The 18,595-nt window shown below is 50.2% G+C and overlaps 7 protein-coding genes across 7 annotated transcripts; 6 read left to right on the plus strand and 1 right to left on the minus strand.

Moving 5' to 3' along the window:
* Nucleotides 1-1,259: 1,259 nt before the first annotated feature.
* hat1 (histone acetyltransferase catalytic subunit HAT1) lies at nucleotides 1,260-3,299 on the plus strand. Its single transcript, XM_040781224.1, has 4 exons — nucleotides 1,260-1,507; nucleotides 1,581-1,856; nucleotides 1,912-2,176; nucleotides 2,226-3,299. The coding sequence occupies exons 1-4, from the start codon at nucleotides 1,489-1,491 to the stop codon at nucleotides 3,205-3,207; spliced, it is 1,542 nt and encodes a 513-aa protein (XP_040641356.1). The 5' UTR covers nucleotides 1,260-1,488; the 3' UTR covers nucleotides 3,208-3,299.
* Nucleotides 3,300-3,432: 133 nt separating this feature from the next.
* EURHEDRAFT_409899 (U6 snRNA-associated Sm-like protein LSm4) lies at nucleotides 3,433-4,428 on the plus strand. The gene is made up of 3 exons (XM_040781225.1): nucleotides 3,433-3,581; nucleotides 3,653-3,844; nucleotides 3,952-4,428. The coding sequence occupies exons 1-3, from the start codon at nucleotides 3,579-3,581 to the stop codon at nucleotides 4,111-4,113; spliced, it is 357 nt and encodes a 118-aa protein (XP_040641357.1). The 5' UTR covers nucleotides 3,433-3,578; the 3' UTR covers nucleotides 4,114-4,428.
* Nucleotides 4,429-4,441: 13 nt separating this feature from the next.
* EURHEDRAFT_409902 (pentatricopeptide repeat protein) lies at nucleotides 4,442-6,657 on the plus strand. Its single transcript, XM_040781226.1, has 2 exons — nucleotides 4,442-5,052; nucleotides 5,115-6,657. The coding sequence occupies exons 1-2, from the start codon at nucleotides 4,459-4,461 to the stop codon at nucleotides 6,510-6,512; spliced, it is 1,992 nt and encodes a 663-aa protein (XP_040641358.1). The 5' UTR covers nucleotides 4,442-4,458; the 3' UTR covers nucleotides 6,513-6,657.
* An 879-nt stretch (nucleotides 6,658-7,536) lies between these two features.
* EURHEDRAFT_409904 (uncharacterized protein) lies at nucleotides 7,537-8,296 on the plus strand. The gene has a single exon (XM_040781227.1). It carries the CDS (start codon nucleotides 7,607-7,609, stop codon nucleotides 8,030-8,032), a length of 426 nt encoding a protein of 141 aa, XP_040641359.1. The 5' UTR covers nucleotides 7,537-7,606; the 3' UTR covers nucleotides 8,033-8,296.
* Nucleotides 8,297-8,333: 37 nt separating this feature from the next.
* EURHEDRAFT_400673 (putative phosphatidylinositol-3,4,5-trisphosphate 3-phosphatase) lies at nucleotides 8,334-10,400 on the plus strand (the record flags this gene model as incomplete). Its single annotated transcript, XM_040780026.1, has 4 exons — nucleotides 8,334-8,336; nucleotides 8,378-8,482; nucleotides 8,559-8,643; nucleotides 8,704-10,400. 4 exons carry the CDS (start codon nucleotides 8,334-8,336, stop codon nucleotides 10,398-10,400), a joined length of 1,890 nt encoding a protein of 629 aa, XP_040641360.1.
* Nucleotides 10,401-11,447: 1,047 nt separating this feature from the next.
* On the plus strand, nucleotides 11,448-12,125 carry EURHEDRAFT_302370 (uncharacterized protein). Its single transcript, XM_040778273.1, has 3 exons — nucleotides 11,448-11,659; nucleotides 11,726-11,817; nucleotides 11,885-12,125. The coding sequence occupies exons 1-3, from the start codon at nucleotides 11,563-11,565 to the stop codon at nucleotides 12,026-12,028; spliced, it is 333 nt and encodes a 110-aa protein (XP_040641361.1). The 5' UTR covers nucleotides 11,448-11,562; the 3' UTR covers nucleotides 12,029-12,125.
* A 912-nt stretch (nucleotides 12,126-13,037) lies between these two features.
* On the minus strand, nucleotides 13,038-15,582 carry EURHEDRAFT_409906 (sugar porter family MFS transporter). The gene is made up of 4 exons (XM_040781228.1): nucleotides 14,947-15,582; nucleotides 14,779-14,891; nucleotides 13,805-14,729; nucleotides 13,038-13,709 (listed from the first exon to the last, which is right to left on the minus strand). The coding sequence occupies exons 1-4, from the start codon at nucleotides 15,146-15,148 to the stop codon at nucleotides 13,297-13,299; spliced, it is 1,653 nt and encodes a 550-aa protein (XP_040641362.1). The 5' UTR covers nucleotides 15,149-15,582; the 3' UTR covers nucleotides 13,038-13,296.
* Nucleotides 15,583-18,595: the final 3,013 nt, after the last annotated feature.

Raw genomic sequence — 18,595 nt, forward strand, 5'->3', positions numbered from 1 at the left:
GTTTATTGTATTTCCAGGACGGGCCACAAAAGAGGGACCTGACTGTGGTTGTTGCAATGGTGGTTGAGGTGGTGATGGTGGTTAGGGACAGAATTGCGATCCGACGCAGTCGGAGAAGGGTAATTAAGTAAGGCACCGGCTCCATTCGTCGCCCCACGCGGGCACCCAGGAAAACCGTCAGGGGAACCATCAACGTCCTACATGGAATTCCTTTGGTATTTCTTCCCATGAGTATCTTGGATATGGCAAGAGGGTGAGACAGACCTTTCTTGCATAGGAACTGCATAGTGATAGCTCGTCTCCGACGAATATCTAGTTTCGGAAACCGACCACTTGACCAGGGTCAAAGAACAGCATCCTTACGCAATGTCGAATGATATACCAAATCATATAGATGCTTAACTGTGCTCTTGTCCAATTATTTCAAGGGGATGTGCGACACCTTCGCGCGTTGCCAATCATAAGCCCTCCCGACATACGAATGCCCTCCCCCAATGCCGCTTTTTTGACAGTAGCTTGAAGCCATGACCTCGGAAATGGCTGGACCAGAACTCTACATTTCTGCGGAACCCAAGCTGGTTCTCAAGGGTCTTCCAGCCAATACCTCGAAGTATAGAGCCAGAGGGACTCCATAGAGCGACTACGGGCAAATCGTTCCTGTTCGATATCCTAATATGCGAACATGGCCACTCCAAAAGCAGCCAGCACAGCTCGGACATCAACCCCGGACTTTACTGCTTAGGATGGACCATTTGAATGGTGTTCCTGTGACTCTATGCGACAGCCTGCTGTGTCCCTGTTCAAATGACAAAACGACGTGGTGAAACCCTTTCGATACATGATAACGATTTCGTCCTATGCACTCTCGAGTATTTGAGTACCTGGAAAGCCTCAACAAGATAGTTCATCCTAATGGGAATCCACTAATGACAAACCATACTCCGTAGTCTAAGATCATTTCTACTTCTATCTATTAAAGGCGAACACTCCGGGCTACTCCTGCATTGGATTTGCGGGGATATCCTCATAGTAGATTCGCATTCACTAATCCAAGAACAAGCCCCTCTTTCTACTAATTTACAATGTTCTGAATGGCATTGTCAGCGAGACATGAAAAACAGTAGAACCAGGTGACATCATAATTGTCTACTATACTCGGGTTTTTATGCAGATAAGCTTGTGCAAGATTACTAAACATGCACATACAGCGCGATTTCATCTGGGATCCACGAAATGTAAGTGTGCAATAAATCCAAGCAGAAACTAATCATTATCCTCTGTCAAAGAGGTTCACTTGTTGTATTTGGTGCTTGCATGTCCACCGCTCAAGTACGGAGCTAAGCCCGAAGTGGTCATACTGAGCAGTGCTTCCGCGCAACGCGGTCCACGCGCGCCGTTCATCGCCGGCTTCTGAGGAAAGTCTGCGCCTTCACCTTTAACCTTCATACAACCTACGTTTCTATCAATTTGCGCCCATTCATCGACAAGATGTCTGGTCAAGACGATTGTAATTCGCCATTCTCCAATTTCCCCGCTAGTCTTTGAATTACAGCCAAGCTAACTGGAATACCTCGACATAGGGTCCTGCGATGCGAATGACGCCGTGCACATCACCGTTGTGCAGCCCGGCCAGGAAAAACCCAAGACGCTGTCGGGCTTTCATCCGCAGTTTACCTATCCGATTTTTGGCGATGAGGAGCAGATTTTTGGTTACAAGGGCTTGATTATCCGGTTGCGCTTCACGGCTCACGATCTTCGCCCGCATGTCCACATATCTTACGATGAGAAGTTCAAGGCGGTTGAGGATGCAGAACCATTGAATCTTCTGGAGACCATCAAGCCTTGGATTCCAGAGGGTGGGTATACCATGTGGCTTTTCTGAATGATGTGAGCTAACTTGTCGATGTTCAGAGGCATTTATCAACCTCCCCGATTACGAGAAAGCAGTTCAGAATGATGAGAGTGCGAAGGATTTTGTACCTCCTGGAAAGCGCGTGCACAACTATGTCACTCGAGGAAGAACATATGAAATCTGGGCTGGGTCGCTCGCTGATCCCGAGGTGCGACGATTGTTGGATCGCGCGCAGGTCTTTGTGTCTTTGTTCATCGAAGCCGGTACGCCTCTAGACACGGAAGACCCAGAATGGTCTCTGGAAAGGTGGACGGTATACTTTGTGTATGTTGCTATTCCGAATTTGACTCGAGCAATAACTAATAGAATGCAGGTATGAGAAGGTGGCCCCTCCTACGCCAACTGCTTCGCAATACTCTATCGTTGGATATGCGACGACATACCGTTGGTGGCACTACAGGAGAGACCAGTCGCAAACTCCCGCCGTTAGCAACGAGCCCTACCCACCGAATGAAGTCAGGCCTGCAGAGCTGCCGTCCCGGCTGCGGATTGCTCAGTTCCTGATTCTCCCTTCTCATCAAGGCTCTGGCCATGGCACCCATCTGTACACTACTATCCATACCACTTGCTTCGATGATCCAACCATTGTCGAACTCACCGTCGAAGACCCCAACGAAGCTTTCGATGCTCTTCGCGATACAGCGGACTACCTCATCCTCCAACCTGAATTCACGAAGCACAAAGTGAACCTCAACTCCGACCCTTACGAAGCACACTCCAAAAAGCAACGGCCACGTCTTGTCCCTACTGCCGATCTTATCCCCGTCAAACTCCTCCACGATATCCGCATGTCCTACAAAATTGCCCCTACCCAGTTCGCTCACATCTTGGAAATGTTCCTCCTGAGCCGGATTCCTCTCAAGAACAGACAGACCGGCGGAGCCAACATGTCGCGATTGTTGATCAAAAAATACAAGACGGATGACCCTGACGAGCGTCGATACTACTGGTGGCGCCTGCTTCTCAAGCAGCGCCTGTACAAGCGTTCTCGTGATGTCCTGATGCAACTAGATCTGAGCGAACGCATCCAGAAACTTGAAGAGACTGTTACCAATGTCGAAGAGGGCTATGAGGTTCTGCTCAATGGATTCAAGGAGCGTGAAGACGCCCTGAAGGTTAGGGAAGAGGAAGCCGCGGAACTTTCTGAGGCAAAGTCTACTGCCATCCTGGATGAAGCCAACGAGAACCCCAGCGGCACCCTCGGCAGGGACCAGCGTATCAAGCGGAAATTCACCGTAGAGGATGATGAAGAGGAAGAAGGCAAGGAAGATGCTGCTAAGCGGCCTAAGGTGTAGGGTTGCGCTGTGGTGTTTGGTGTAATATTTCTTAATCAAGCGAGATCTGTGTAATTCACAATGAGTACGGAATGTGTTATTCGATTATCCAGTTGTAGATTGCTGGCCAATTCGTAGGACTTTGTGCTGGTAAAGACCGAATATGGTGGGCTACATTGGGCGATAAAGCCTATCTCGGGCCATTCCTTTTTCCGAATTTCTCCAGGCGAAAGTCACCGCGGAGCTGTCATCATCGCCATATCAGCGCTGCAAATCCAGACTTCCCAAGCTCATTTTATTTGCTCACCTCGAATTATCTTTGCGCGTGTCGAGGCGTCTATCTATATTCCTAGGCTTTCTATTGCGACCTCACCACAGTTTCACATTTCACAATGGTACGCGCTCAGCATCCCAACTCACTCTTTCAACCCACCGCTTCAAAGCACTAACATAGAATGCTGTACAGTTACCATTGGGCATCCTAACGGCCGCGCAAGGCCACCCGATGCTCGTCGAGCTCAAGAATGGCGAGACGCTGAACGGCCACCTCTCCAACTGCGATAACTGGATGAACCTGGTGCTGAAAGAGGTTGTGCAAACAAGTCCCGAGGGCGACCGCTTCTTCAAGTTACCAGAGGTCTACGTGAGGGGAAACAATGTACGTCTTTTGTCTTTTGTATTTGATGGCTACAGGCTGGATTTGCTATCTGACTGGCTAGCTGTTTGTTTGGCAACGAACCCCGCTAATTGTTCCACTCTATTTAGATCAAATACCTACGGATCCCCGAAGAAATCATCGACATCGTCAAGGAGCAGCAACACGCCCGCGACTCGGGTCGCGGCCGGGGTGGCTACAGAGGTGATGGACGAGACCGGGGTCGTGGAGGCCGTGGACGCGGTCGGGGCAGAGGGCGAGGTGGAAACTAAGGAGAGGAATGTTACCATATTTTCCTTCTTTTTTCCTTATGTTTTTTGCAGAAGAAATGGATATGAAAGATACCCCGGGGAGAGAAGGAGATGGTTGTGAATGAATTTTTTGCTAGGGAACGTCCGTCTGGTGGAATTGAAGTCGAGCATGGCCTTGGCGTATATGGCTCTGTATTATCTTAATGGGAATGTCTGTGGCATTGCATCTGACATGATTGGCAAATGATCTCTTGTTAGCCATTTGGTGCTTATCTTTGATGTGGTTGTATAATCACGTGATCGTAGATATTGATTGAACTTCCCCGGAAATTCCAAAATCAAGAGTGATCTCCCCAACAGCTCCTGATGCCGCAAAAGAAGCTCATACTTGATGGGCTTTGGTATTGCCTCTGTCCATCATTCAACGCGGCTTTGCGACGTCCTGGAGTTTCATTTATCAAGGGAAAGCGAGATCTACAAAGTGGCAGACTGCCCACTCGGACCCCTCTACCGCGAAGATGTTATAGCAGCAGCAAACCCACCGATGCTGAGAATGGGTATACTGGCACAGAAACAGCACCGTATAATACTTCAACTATTGAATCTTCAACTGAGCAACGAAATTCCTATAACAAGCAGTGCGCACCATCGAAGACCGGAACACACCTAGACCACTTCATCGGGATACCAGAAAACCTCGCGGGGCAATCCACGGCGAATCTCGAGTCGAAGCTGAAGGAATTATCGCCTCGCGGGCCCAGAATTCATAGCACGATGCAGATATTACATACGTTGGTGAGGATGCGCCATGTTCGGCCCGGGGTGCGCCATTATCGAGCGTTGATTCTGGCGAACGTAGACCCGGAGCGCGGGTCGCCGGATGCACTGCGTGGATTACTTAAGGAGATGGAGAAGAATGGTATTCCGGCGGATTCGGGGACGCTGCACGCTGCGCTGCAGGTATGAAATTCTTTTGTTTGGAGAACATTCTACGAGTCCAGGCGTTGTTGACACTGGGCTAGGTACTTGCGGTGCACCCCGATTACCTCCTTCGCCAGGAGATCCTGCGGACGTTGCGCGATAGATGGCTTCCATTGAGTCCCACTGGATGGCATTGGGTTGTGGCTGGTCTTCTACGGGAGAACCAGTTCGAGTTGGCGCTGGACCATATTGCGCATATGGAAAGGAAGGATATTGTGGTTCAGGATTGGCTACATGGCTTGCTCATCTATAACCTCTGCGAATTCGAAGAGTTTGATGAGGTAGCTCGATTGATGCAGTCTCGAGTTAACCAGGGCCATGATATGTCATTGGAACTGTGGCGGTATGTGCTGGACGTCGCGAGTACGGCGCAGCATGAGGAGGCTACTCGCCTCGTCTGGGCCCAGATGGTGCAGTTGGGATACCTTCAACCGTCTCGTGAGATCTGCACCAAGGTCCTGACTATGGCATCTCGTGTAGGAGACGCCGACTTGGCAGCGTCAGTGGTTGGGTTTCTGGCAGAAACTGGGGTCAAGCTTGAGCAGAAGGACTACGAGAATCTGGTGGAGACTCATACCACGGCTGGTAGTCTGATGTCAGCATTTGAAGTCATGTGCTCGATGCGCAAGGCTGGCATGATCCTGGCAGAGAACACCATGCGATCTGTCCGTACGTATGTGATCCAGACGAAGATTCGCCCGCGCGACGCATGGGCAATGCTCAAACGGCTGAAAGCATCGAAGCATGATATTCCACCCGAGTGCGCCCGGGTTGTCATGGAGCTGTGTGAGCATGAAGCACAGGACGACCCATTTGCCGTGGATGAAGGGGTAGAATTGTACAAAGATCTGTACACATTATGCCCTGGAGGAGCGGATGTTGCCATCTACAACACACTAGTCAGCATGTGCCGCCACGCACAGAACCGCGAGGCAGCCATGTTCGTTGTGAAGGAAATGGCCTCGCTCGGAGTGGTCCCCAACGCTAGGACCTTTGAAAGCCTCATCCTTATGTGTCTCGACGCAGGCAACTATGAATCCGCCTATCTCTACTTCCAAGACATGCTCGAGCGCGGCTTCATACCGGGCGAAGGAGCAAAGACTGAAATCCGCGACCAGTGTACCGGGGCAAGCGACAAATTCGCTGTCCAGTTGAAGTACCATCCGAACGTCCGTGGAGATCTGGTCCGCACCAAAGAACCGGGGGATACATTGGTGCCGAAAGATCGGATCAAGAAATCATCATCGCCTCCTGCGTGGTATGTCCAGGCTCCCAAGGAGAGCTGGATTATTCCAAACTTGTCAAAAGACGAGCGCCGGGCTGTCACTAAGGCGCGGAGAAAGGCAAAGAGGCGACGGATGGCGATTGCTCGGGGGAAAGCAGAGGAGGGATGGATGGACCATGAGGCCGGGGGATTGGAGCCAGAGGTCAAGGTTTGATGTATTGTATTCTATACATGAGTGTAACTGTACGATACCGCCTAAGACACATCCATACTATTGTCTAGACTATTCCGTACTCTGCACATGTCTCTGAATCTCCAACGGAACGCGCCCGACCCGGAGCTAAGTATAGCCAGACCAGTCGGGAACCCGAGCTTGTTGCATAATTCTCCGGTGGATCCGGTTCGACCAGACCATACTGTACTGACTCTGACTCTCCGACTCGCAAGTGATCCATCCATTTACCTACACTTGTGCCTGGTGCCTGTCTCACCTGTCGGTTTGCAAGTCAATGCTGAAACAACATGTTTTTCAACCCTCCGGCGTAGTATACGGCGCCGAGTCGGAGGATCTCAGGAACGAGACGTGCAAAACAGTTGACTCGCCGCGATCTCAGGGTCGAAACATGCATGACCGGAGTTTACCATTTTTGGGCTATTTTTTGGCATGTTTGAAGTTGATTAATATGATGCAGGATTCCTTGGCTTCAGGACGGAGTGTTCCGTAGGTAAACAGGTTTGTACTTGTGCTTTGGACGGGGTCGGTGTGCATACTCTCGGGGTATTTTGTAGACATCGCTGCATTGACAGTGCCAACTCGGAGAATTTCATTGCTTGCCATAACGGCATCAACTGCACATTCTTCGGCCAAAAGCAATCGTCTACTTCGTACTTGTGCAGAGCTAGAATTTGGTTCTGACGAAACTGACTTCATCGCTATAAATAACCGAAATTAGGATCATCAACGGAGTTTGGGGGAAGAACAGACGATTCCGGGGGATGTTTGAGCTCAAAACTGAGTATGGACAGTGAGCGATATTCAGATCAAAGCATAGCCTAGTCTAGTATCAATAGCAGAACACAGACCAGAGCACACCATAATATAGCACAGTAAAAGATAACCAAGGAATAAAATGATCATCGATTGTCCCGAAAGAGTAAATTCAGGAGAGCGGATTTCTTGGCGGGTTCCTTATAAGGCTTCTTTTTCTCTTCTCCCATTCTCCATCTTTCATTCAAACTATCCTTCTCATTTCTAATATCTAATTCTGTATAAAGTTGTGCATCTGTACATATACAAACTCTATCAAAATGCAGCTCACCACCATCCTCACCACCGCCCTCCTCTCCTCCGTCTCCCTGGCCGGCACCTTCAAAACCCTCTCCAAGAGCAAGCCCAGCCCAGCCCTGACCTGGAACGTCACCAACTTCAACACCAGCTGCACCTCGGGCGACTGCACCTACAACTTCCACATCGCCGGCCAGGGCACCCCCAACACCCCCGGCTTCAACACCACCTGCACCGGCGCCACGGGCAAGGAGGACTACCAGCCCTGTGGCAACGAGCAGATCTCGGCCATTGTTGACCCTGCCAAGTCGTCGTCGCGTTGGAACGTCGAGGTCCAGCACACTTGGGTCAAGGGCGAGGCGCAGTTTTGGGCTGTCGGGAGTTCCAATGCTACTGCTCCGGCGAAGCGGTTCAACATTACTGTTGATGAGCAGTATGGTGTTGCCTAAATGGGAATCTTGAATGCGTCTTTGTACAGTTTATGGTCCGGATGTTCTTTGGATGAATTGGGTTGGACTTACTTAATGTCTGGATTTATGCCTGTGGTTATTTTCATGTCTCTCATTATGTCTCTGGATGATACTTTGAATATTCAAACTAAATGCTGGCGGTGACATCATCCCGCCAACACCTCCATTTCTCCATCTTCAGCTGGATATCTTTTGCCATCCGTGGCTGTGATCCTATACCTACAACTAGTAATTAAATACTAGCACAACCCCTTTCTATAAGTAATCTCAATCTATTGAAATGGTATGTGCGCCGTCGTCCCCTCCCACTCCCGTGCCCTGCAGCTGCAACAAAACACCGAATTGGACTCACGCAAACTTGCAGGTTCTGTGCAACTCCATTCCTCGATCTTAATAGGAGCTTTTCAAGTATTAGGGCTCTGCAGCATGGTACGTCAGAATCCGCATTTTCCCCCCATTCTTGCCCCTGTTTCGCCGAGACTGACCTGTTGCTTGGCGGGTTTAGGCGTCGATCCTGCGACAAATCGTGGCCGGCCCGCGATTGCAACATCCCGAGACCGGGTTGGATCTTTGCTATGTTACGGATGATAGTGCGTTATTCTAATCTGAGGTTGCCGAGTGGAAATACCTACTAACACTGCTAACTGCAGTCATCGCAACATCGGGCCCCTCCCTGAATTTCCCCAAGCGAGCGTACCGCACCCCCCTCGACGCCTTGGTTCATTTCCTCGACTCGAAGCATGGCCCCGAGTGGTGTATATGGGAGTTTCGCGCGGAGGGCACTGGATACCCTGACTCGGAGGTGTATGGACGAATCCACCATTTCCCCTGGCCGGACCACCATCCCCCGCCGTTCGCGCTTATCCCCGCCATGATGGCCAGTATGCGGAACTGGGTGCAGAGGCTGGATGATAACGATTCGAAAGATTCAGACGAGGGTGGGAAACCGTCGGATAAAGGGAAGCGGGTGGCTGTTGTGCATTGTAAGGCTGGTAAAGGTCGCAGCGGGACAGTCGCGTGCAGTTATTTGATCAGTGAGCAGGGGTGGAAACTTGAGGATGCACTTCAGCGGTTTACAGAACGTCGCATGCGGAACGGGTTTGGGGCTGGGGTTAGTATTCCCAGTCAGCTGCGATGGGTGGGATATGTGGATCGGTGGGCGAAGTCGATGAATAAGAAGTATGTTGAGCGGCCGGTGGAGATTCTCGAGATACACGTCTGGGGATTGAGAGATGGGGTCAAGGTCGCGATTGAGGGTTTTGTCGAAGAGGGGAAGCAGATCAAGTGCTACCACCTGTTTCATCGCAGTGAGAAGACGGTTGTCGACGATGGTAAGACGCTGTACGGTGGGAAGGATGGAGAGAATGACAATAAGAACGACTCCCAAGAACCTCTGTCGGCCGTGTCAGGCACGTCTTCGAAGTCTTTGTTTGCGCCCTCTACGGAGTCTACCGTCACCAGTCAATCCGGCAATTCGACGCCTACCAAGCGCATCAATGCCATCCTCCTCCGCCCCAGCAAACCCGTCATCCTCCCAAGCTCCGACGTGAACATTGATTTCGAACGACGCAGCAAAGCCGCCTACACCGGCTGGGCGATGGTCACATCCATCGCTCACATCTGGTTCAACGCCTACTTCGAAGGCGGCGACCAACACGCCTCGAATGTCTTCGAGGCCGACTGGGAGGCCCTAGACGGCATCAAGGGCACAACGAAGAAGGGCGTGAGAGCCCTCGACCGCTTGAAGGTAGTCTGGCGCTACCCACCTCCGTCTGAACTGGGCCTCCAAAAAGATCAAAAGGGAACCGACGTCATCGCCCCAGTGACAGCAGGCCAAACAGTCACCGAGCCCAAACCCGGCGAACCAATCCCTGAGGCCGAGCCAGCGGACTGGCGCGGCCAACATCGCGATCCCAGCGGCGGGCCACTCCGCGAACAGGATCACGAACAGGATCTGAATAAAGAAAACCTCATCCCGCGCGAGCGCATCGCAGAAGCAACAGATCCCCAACACGAGCCAGCTTCCAAGGGCCTAACCATCCAAACAGAGCACCCATTCATCACTGGTGCTAGCACCACTGCTGCATCAGCTGCGTCGGCCACATTACACTCCTTCCATGGTCTGGAGAAGGAACTAGGATTGAGAAAGCAGACCGATGAGAGTCATGATGTGAGTCTGGCGAATAGCGACGATGAGCTTGGCCAGGGGAAGACGAGGAATCATAAGGCGCATGTTAGCGCTGCGCCTGGTGCTGCGCCGGGTGTTTCGGTGGAGGATAGTCTTAATGTTAATAAGGATACGGAAAGTGTACAGGCGCATTCTGGGAATAAGGCGGATAAGGAATAGATACTTACTGGTTTTGGATAATGTAATATAGCTATCACTATACCAGCTGCACAGGGTGATTTGGAGTAAAGTAATATATATGGATTACAATACAACCTAATGATATCATGGTAACATCCGTTGTGAGATGTACGGAAGTGAATTCTAGCCAGTCAGCTACAACTTATCAATAGGAACTGTCAAGAGTGAATTGCCCTAAAGCTACTTACACTGGAGCCAGGGTTTCCTCCTCCTCTTTTCTCTCTAGCACTCTATATCTCACCCGATCCTATTCTCAATTTCTCCCCTCTGTTAGACATTCCATAGCATCGATATAGCATGCATCATGACTTAACAGGCTCAGTCCCTATAACCATTACCATACCTACCAGGCACTCAATTCATGAGACCAAGGACCTCGCCTACCACCATGCGTGGCCCTGGATTTGGAAGCAATTTTATCGAGGACACAGAACACTAGGCGGAGGATCGAATCGTGAGCAAGCTCACAGCAATGAAAGTTAAGACTAGCCTTAGAACCATGTCCATTGCAATGCATGGTAGGGTCTCGAAATGAAGGAGTGAGATTATTGCCTTCCCCCTCTCTCCTCCTGTTTATTTGTTCCATGACTTTGACTGATGGGGTTTCATAGTGTGAAGAACACTTGGAACACATAATGCGGTTCTCGACAACATTGTCCAACGGGCAAAACCTCACCATAAAGACAAACAGGAGATTGCTGAACGACGCAAGAGACTTTTCCTTCCTGAATGAAACTCTGGAAACCCGGCACCGACAGTTCTAGGGCTATATGGAAAACAAGAGCAGGGCCTGTCAGGACATACCCGAGAAACCTTGCCGACGACAAACATGTCACGAAAGGGATCTGGGTCTTCCGTGGAGTTCGAGGTTCTCGCCAGAATGATAGAGCGATAATAAAGACGGCCTTTGGTATAAGGTTGCCGGCCATAGGATCGGGCCATCATCTAGTCATGCAATACTCTTACGACACGCATGCGCCGCTAGAACAGGCAAGAATGCCCTGTTAAAGGGGGTACAGGTGGTTTTTTAGAACCTTTATCCTACCCTGTTCCTACTCCATCGCTACCAATCACCATTCATTGGAGCAAATCGACATAGACGCCCTATGATACCATAAAAGCACTGGGCTGAAAATGGTGAATGCTAGACGAGTGCCTACGTGACGAATACTGTTGGTTCGAAAACCGCAACAGCATGCGAGGAGAGACATCACGCATGCCCGGTGTCGATCAAGCCAGTGAGTCAGATGCATCTCCAGGAAGCGAAAAGTATCATATCAACACCAGAATGCTATCAATGCCAGGACCGGCCTTCACTTGTCCCATCTGCAAGAAGACAAACCTACCAACCAATATTCTTCCATGCTGCCGGGTTGTTTGCATCGCATACACTTTGGTAAGCCGCAATAGCGTCGATATGATAAATGGTAGCCAAAGCACCTTGATCTGATGGGCTATATCAGGCCTTGACATTTTATTTGTCGAATCGGGCGATATTTTGTCTAGGCATTATGGTGGCGGGATCCATATCTTCTAAGCGAAGACTGTTGTTACATGCCCAAGGACAGAGACTAGCCACGCAAGACACTCCCCAGATGCACTTGTGAGATAAGTCCAGACTGATCGCTTCTGGAATGGCCTCACCTCAACAAGCCAGCAAGGCATTTTGCGCCACCAAGCAGCCGACACTATAGTCAACAACCAGATTTTTGGTGTTGTATCTCTCTTACGCTATAGCAATATAAGCGTCTAACTAGATCCAGACGTCATGTGTGTTTGTTCTCGAGCAATTAAGATGAACCATTAATGCGAGAGCGCATCAGCGCAATCCTTCACCCAACTTTAAACTGAATGCTAACAAGGTCAGTTGGCAGGCAGAGTCCAGGTTCGAAGCGAGGCAACTGCCGAGTGCCGAAAAGGCGAGCAATGAACCTATACTTAGCAAGCCTGAACGTGGCAAAGACCATCACAACAATGGAAAACATATATCGCCCCTTATGCAAGGCAAGCAATGAGGAAGCCACACTAGCCTGCTCACACGAGCGGTACCAGATCTAATCTGAGCCCGAAGTTTAAATGCTGAAGACAACAGCATCACGGAGCCATTAATGGCTGCAATTTCAGCCGATTATTATTTCGCCTAGCCCTATTTGTGGTGTTTATCGCTTGTGCAACCTTCAACTTGAAGATTACACTTCATCCTACTCGTCAATGAAGAACAATGTGCCAAATTTTGTATGCATCGTTTGAGGGTGCTCAACGTTATCGAGAGCTGAGGAAGAACACATCAAAATCCAGCGTTCATTCATTCCCCGCCAATGCAGGCAATGTGACAGCCCAACAGTCTACTACGCCAACAAGGATCTGCTCCGGCTCCGAGTTGCAATCCACCGCGACATGCCGACCCCAATGCTATGCCTCGTAAAGGATGGCAAATGCTCTCGCGTTTCGGTCCACAATGATACAGACTATACCATTGTCTAGAGAATATGAACAGGCCAGTAGATAAGCAGAAGGAAAATGGAGGAAAAGGTTTAGATTGCTTTCAGCAAGCGTTTGGTCGCCTTTTGGCCGCAGTAAAGATGGGGATTCAGGGAGTTAATCGAATTGACGCTTCGGACACTTGTTTTCAAATACGCCCTTGAAAGATTTTAATACTTTAACATACCATAGAATAAACCATTGAACATTTGAGTAGAAATAGTGTACATTCGAATTATGACTGGTATCCTAACCCAACGCCATCATTGCAACATCTTCAAGATGATATATATAAAAACCATAACATGGCCATCGTAGCCCATACTTATACGCATATATGCATAGCAACCCATTAACAAATTTTAAAACGAAAGCACCAAAAGGATCGGAGAATCTACTCCTTAATTTCAGTCGGCTCAGCCTCCTCCCGCTGCTCCTCACCCCTCTTATCATTCTCATCGCCATGAGGGTGCATATCATGCACAATGCCCTCCGGGGGCACCCAGGAAGAGCTCTTCCAGGGCTTGACGTGCAGTACGTACATGGTGTCGACTTCCTCGAGGGTGCGGCCTTGGGTCTCGTTGACGAAGAAGTACACGACGAAGATGCCGACGAAGCAGCAGCCGGCGAAGACGTAGCCGTAGGCGTAGTCGATGGCACCGGAGATGAAGGGCGTGAAGAAAGAGATGAGGAAGTTCCAGGTCCAGTTGGAGGCGGTTGCAATTCCGATGCAGACGGCGCGGTAGCGGGCTGGGTAGAGCTCACCGCAGATAGCCCACACAATGGGACCCCATGTGGTGGCATATCCTGAAAAATTATGAGTTAGTTGGGAACTAATTGTGGTTTGTGGTGGGCGGATGGACAAGGTGTCAAAAAGGGGCGGGAAGGGGGAGAAAACATACCGACAATGAAAAGACAGGTAAAGGCAATCATAACATTACCAGCCGAGTCGCTAACACCAAGTTGGTAGTGACCAACCGAAGCCCAGATCATGAAACAGACAAACATCCAAGCACCACCGAGGATGAGCGACTTGCGACGACCCATGTGCTCAACAATGTACAGGCCAGGGAAGGTCATACCAAAGTTGACAGCACCAAGAATAATCTGGGTGATGTAGCTGTCCAGACCGATGGTTCCGAAGATACTGTTACCGAAGTAGAAGATGAAGTTGGCACCGGTCATCTGCTGCAGCGACTGAAGCACGATACCAAGGATGGTACGGTGCAACATGCGAGGACCAGTGAAGATCTCGTGCCATGGGGCCTTGCCGGCTCTCTGCTCCTCGTCGAACTTATCCTTCATGTCTTGCATCTCCTGGGCGATGCAGCGGTGGTTCGAGGGGACACCGTACAGCTTGCACATGACCCGGCGGGCTTCCTCGAAGCGGCCGCGGCCGTAGGCGAAACGAGGCGACTCGGGCAGGAACAGGGTGCCAATACCCAGGATGAGAGGCCAGGCAAAGCCAACACCCATGGTGATACGCCACGAAGCAGTCGAGGCGATGTTGTGGGTGCCGTAGTTGACAATGTAGGAGATGAAGATACCGAAGGCGACGAACAGCTGGAAGGCACTGACCATGGCACCACGGACCTGACGGGGTGCAGACTCGGACTGATACATGGGGACGATGGACGAGAGAGCACCGACACCCAGACCGGCGACGAGACGGCCCACGGCGATCTGGTACCACTTGGTGTCTGTGGCGATTTGAACGATGATGCCGACCATGTGGACGACGGCCCAGAACGAGATGGAGTATTTACGGCCGATACGGTCTGCGATGGGGGCGGCGACTAGAGCTCCAACCATGGTACCAATGGAGAGCTTCATACGTTAGTATAACTCTTCTCAACCCTTCTTGGTAAGTACATACCAGACCAACAATCAAACCATTCCGGACGTTACTGAAACCGATCTCCCCGTTGCCCATGTCCTCACCGAACCGTTGCTTGAAGTCGTTCATAGTAGTGAAACCGGAGATTTGACCTATCCTGCCAGTTAATAACAAGCCATGAAGGCCTGGCCGGAAGGTAGGGCTTACCAGTCGAGTAACCGAAGATGAAACCACCCATGGACACACAGATACCCAGCATGAAGGACCGCCATGTCAGATACTTGACAGGGCTGTCGTCGATGATGCCAGTATCCTTCTCGGCATTCGAGTCTGACCGAGCTGGGGTGGAGGACTGGGAGTTGTCCTGAGCCGAGGGCTGCAGCTTGGATAGGAACTTGGGAACACCCATTGTGTCTATCTACCCCAGAGTATAAGAAGAGACAAACAAACAAAAGGAAGAAGAGAGGGATAGGGAAGGGAAGAGAAAAAGTCAAAGGAAGGGAGGAACCCGGGGCGTTCTTATATTGCCCGGCAATCCAAACAACCTCATCTCCCTCCCCGTCAACAACTGGGACCTGCCAAGGGAACTACAAAACGGGAAAATTAGAAGGGTAAAAAAAAAAAAAGAAAAAGGAAATTGTGGATATCGGGGTCTCTCCGGGGGAGATGCCGTGGTCACTGGTCACAGAAAAGACGCACGGGGAAAAAGAGGGAGGGAACCATCTGGCACCGGCTGGAGACGTTTCCTACCTCATGCAAGGCGCTGAGGCTTGACTCGGGAAGCCGTCATTGGCCCGAAGCGAGAGAAAGACAGAAATGGATACCCGAGTCGGTAGTCTAGTCGGGGACAATGTCGGATTGGCTTCATTTCCGCCGTGTGGAGAAACGAGCGGAGGGTGAAATGTGGGCAAGTGGTGGGAGAACTCGGGGAAAAACCACACGAATGGTGGAGAGAGCCGTGGAGAACCGGAGATGCGTTATGACTACATATCTTTGCCCTCGTTATTACGCTTCGGGCATGAATATGAGATGTTTTATGTTTACTGTACCGACCGGCATGCCGTACGGATATACGGATCATGCCGGCTCGCTTTCTTCTGCTTCAGTTGAATCTCTTCATGACTTCGACACATTGTCCATGCCGTACGTACATAATCTGGAGTAGTGACAGCTACGGAGTATTCGAATAGTCGCGTGACTGCACGCTCCACATCCAATATCGTTCCCTGCCTGCTGACGTTGTTTCTCCCATGGCACCGGCATTCTAGAAGCTTACGGTTTTGGCTTGGGCCCTCCGTATTTACGAGTAAACAAACATTACCCTAGCCAAAGTCTCAATACAGCCAGACATTGCAAGGGGTATCCGAAACACCGGAATGCAAGCCCATGTAGAACAAGCATGAACAATGGATTCTGATTCGTATTCCCTGTGTAGGTAGAGTACCGGTATGAGAGAAAAAGAAGCAGACGCCCCACTGATCCCCTTTCCGCATTCTTACGAAATCGTCACCAATCGCTTACTGGGTGAAGAATCCGTGCCGAGACTTGCTTTCATTCCGCCGGCCGTATGGGTACTAACACCGCACATATATGGTCGGGATCCGACCGGTGCCGGTTTTTTAGCTTATTGAATTAGTTGATCCGTTTCTCGGCATTGCCGAGCATTGTCTGTCGAGCCTATGCACTCTGTGCTGCCCGGATGGCATGAAGAAGGCCGGAAAAGAGGCGAAAAGAGGCAAAAAGAACACCGGTAAACTGAGAGACGAGGAATGTCTTTTATATCTACACACGCTGAAGTTATCAGAAAAGCACGACATCCCTGATAACGGACGAGAGTGCCCCTGGGAGGACTGGTCGGAATCGGGGGCCACTCGGAATCGGGAGGCCGTCGGTGTGCCGAGTTGGTTAAACTCTGCCGTTTGTGCTCACCGGTGCCGATCATGCCGTTTCTATCTACTTTCCAGGTATCGGAATGTTTGCACTCCTGTCTGTCTGTACATTGAGCGTACCTGTGCTTACTTGCACAGTATCGAACACCTACTTGTGTGTCCTGCGTCTGCACAGAAGCCATATCTATGAATACACTCAGAGCAACAGAGTGCACGACAAGCTTTGCTAAACCGCAAATTCGAACCTTGCAAAATCTTCACCCAGCCGATCATTCGGAACTAGTCCGGTATGGTGTGACTTTTCCTCGTCAAGACTGTTCTTGTCGGGTTTAGTGCCGTCGGTTTCGGATTGCGGTGAAAATTTGCATCGGATCGGGATGCCGTTTTTATTTTGTATCAGGCTAGTCTGGTTTAGTCGGTCCGGTTAGCCCTTGTGGTGTTGTGTCCGTGTCCGGGATTTGTATTCTTAGGATTTTGCTCTGTTAGGAGTACTCTGTACTCTTGCTTGATATGTACAGAACATGGCATGGAGGAGAGGATAGTAGAACAGAAAAATTGTACAGTCTAGAGTCAAGAAAAAAAAATCCGTAGAGAAAACCGTGACTCATTTACTTACTCGCCCAGAGTTTGCTTACTTGTACTATACACATGCACTCAAACACTGATAAGCACCATCCAAACACTAACATCACTGACTAACCCAATTCCCCCGAAGTCCTGTCATAACTTCGGAGAAAGAACGGAACACGGAGAATTGTACTGGTGTTCCTCCACACTGCTGTGTTCACGCTACTGCAACCCTACTCATGGAGTAGTAGCCAACCCCATGGCTACATCATCGAGCAGGAATCGTGCATCTGGAGTATATTCTGGAGTAGATGGAGAGTCGGTTCGGTACACTCCGCACCGCTCCATGAGACTCCATATGGAGTTCTCGGTATGGAGTGCAGGATGGAGTTGAGTGCTTGTTTGCTGGGTTCCTACGTCATGCGTTTGGTGTATTGATATATCGGGCCATGTGTTGTCGGGTGTGCGATTTTAGAAATGATATACGATGCTGCGTTAAGTCTGGTTTTATCCCTCATATAGAGACTTGTATTCGGATAGCATCACTCCTCGACATCATGTCCGGTACGGCATGTCTGCTGGTCCACACATGTGTTTTTCACGCCGTCTTACGGGATGGTGCCATCCGCCAAACCCATTTCCGCATGTGGCTTCCTCGATGCATTTCATTCGTGCTCTTAGTTGCAGTCTTACAAGAGACTGCTTCAACCATTCATGTAGCATGTTCGGACTGCTAAAGACCGGCGCATAGCCCGTTCAACTGAGATATTGCCTTCCCTGGTTGCCATATGCCATATCAATGCTGCATGTAGGATAAAGCGTCAGCAGACACAACAAACCCCAACCACGTCCCACGCTTCAGGTCGTCTCCTTTATCATAGTCGCAAGCACAAGCTCTTGGTCGCTTACTGCTTCGAAGCAAGCTCGGTAGGTCTGCTTTGAAACTGCGAGACTGGGCCGTCAACATGGCAGGGGAAGCGCACGAGTGTTGCCGGTTCGATGACTTACCAGGTCGCTGTCTGCTTTCGTGTTAGCATATAAAACATGGAGCCGATTGAAAGGCTCTTTGCCTGCATGGTACAGTCGGTTTAATCGCAAACCAAGCACCGAAATTTCGAGCTTGCTGGTAGGACACGGGGTTTGCTCCTTTCCCTTCGTGCCTATTCCACATCGCCCACCTTATTGTGCTCTCGTCTCATTTCTAGTCGACATGATTGTCGAGAAAGGTTTCTGTTCGAGCCCGTTGGTCCTTTGTTGCTCCCATCGATCTGTGAGCTGCAGAAAGTAACTTCTAGTAGAAGAAATAGATTTTCTTTGTCCATTCCGATGACGGCTAGTTATCGTATAATTCAATTTGACCAGTCCTGTATAACTTCTGGCCTGGTTCAATTAATGCAAGC

The sequence above is a fragment of the Aspergillus ruber genome (assembly GCF_000600275.1).
Source record: "Aspergillus ruber CBS 135680 unplaced genomic scaffold scaffold00005, whole genome shotgun sequence".
In the NCBI taxonomy this organism is placed as follows: Eukaryota; Fungi; Ascomycota; class Eurotiomycetes; order Eurotiales; family Aspergillaceae; genus Aspergillus; species Aspergillus ruber.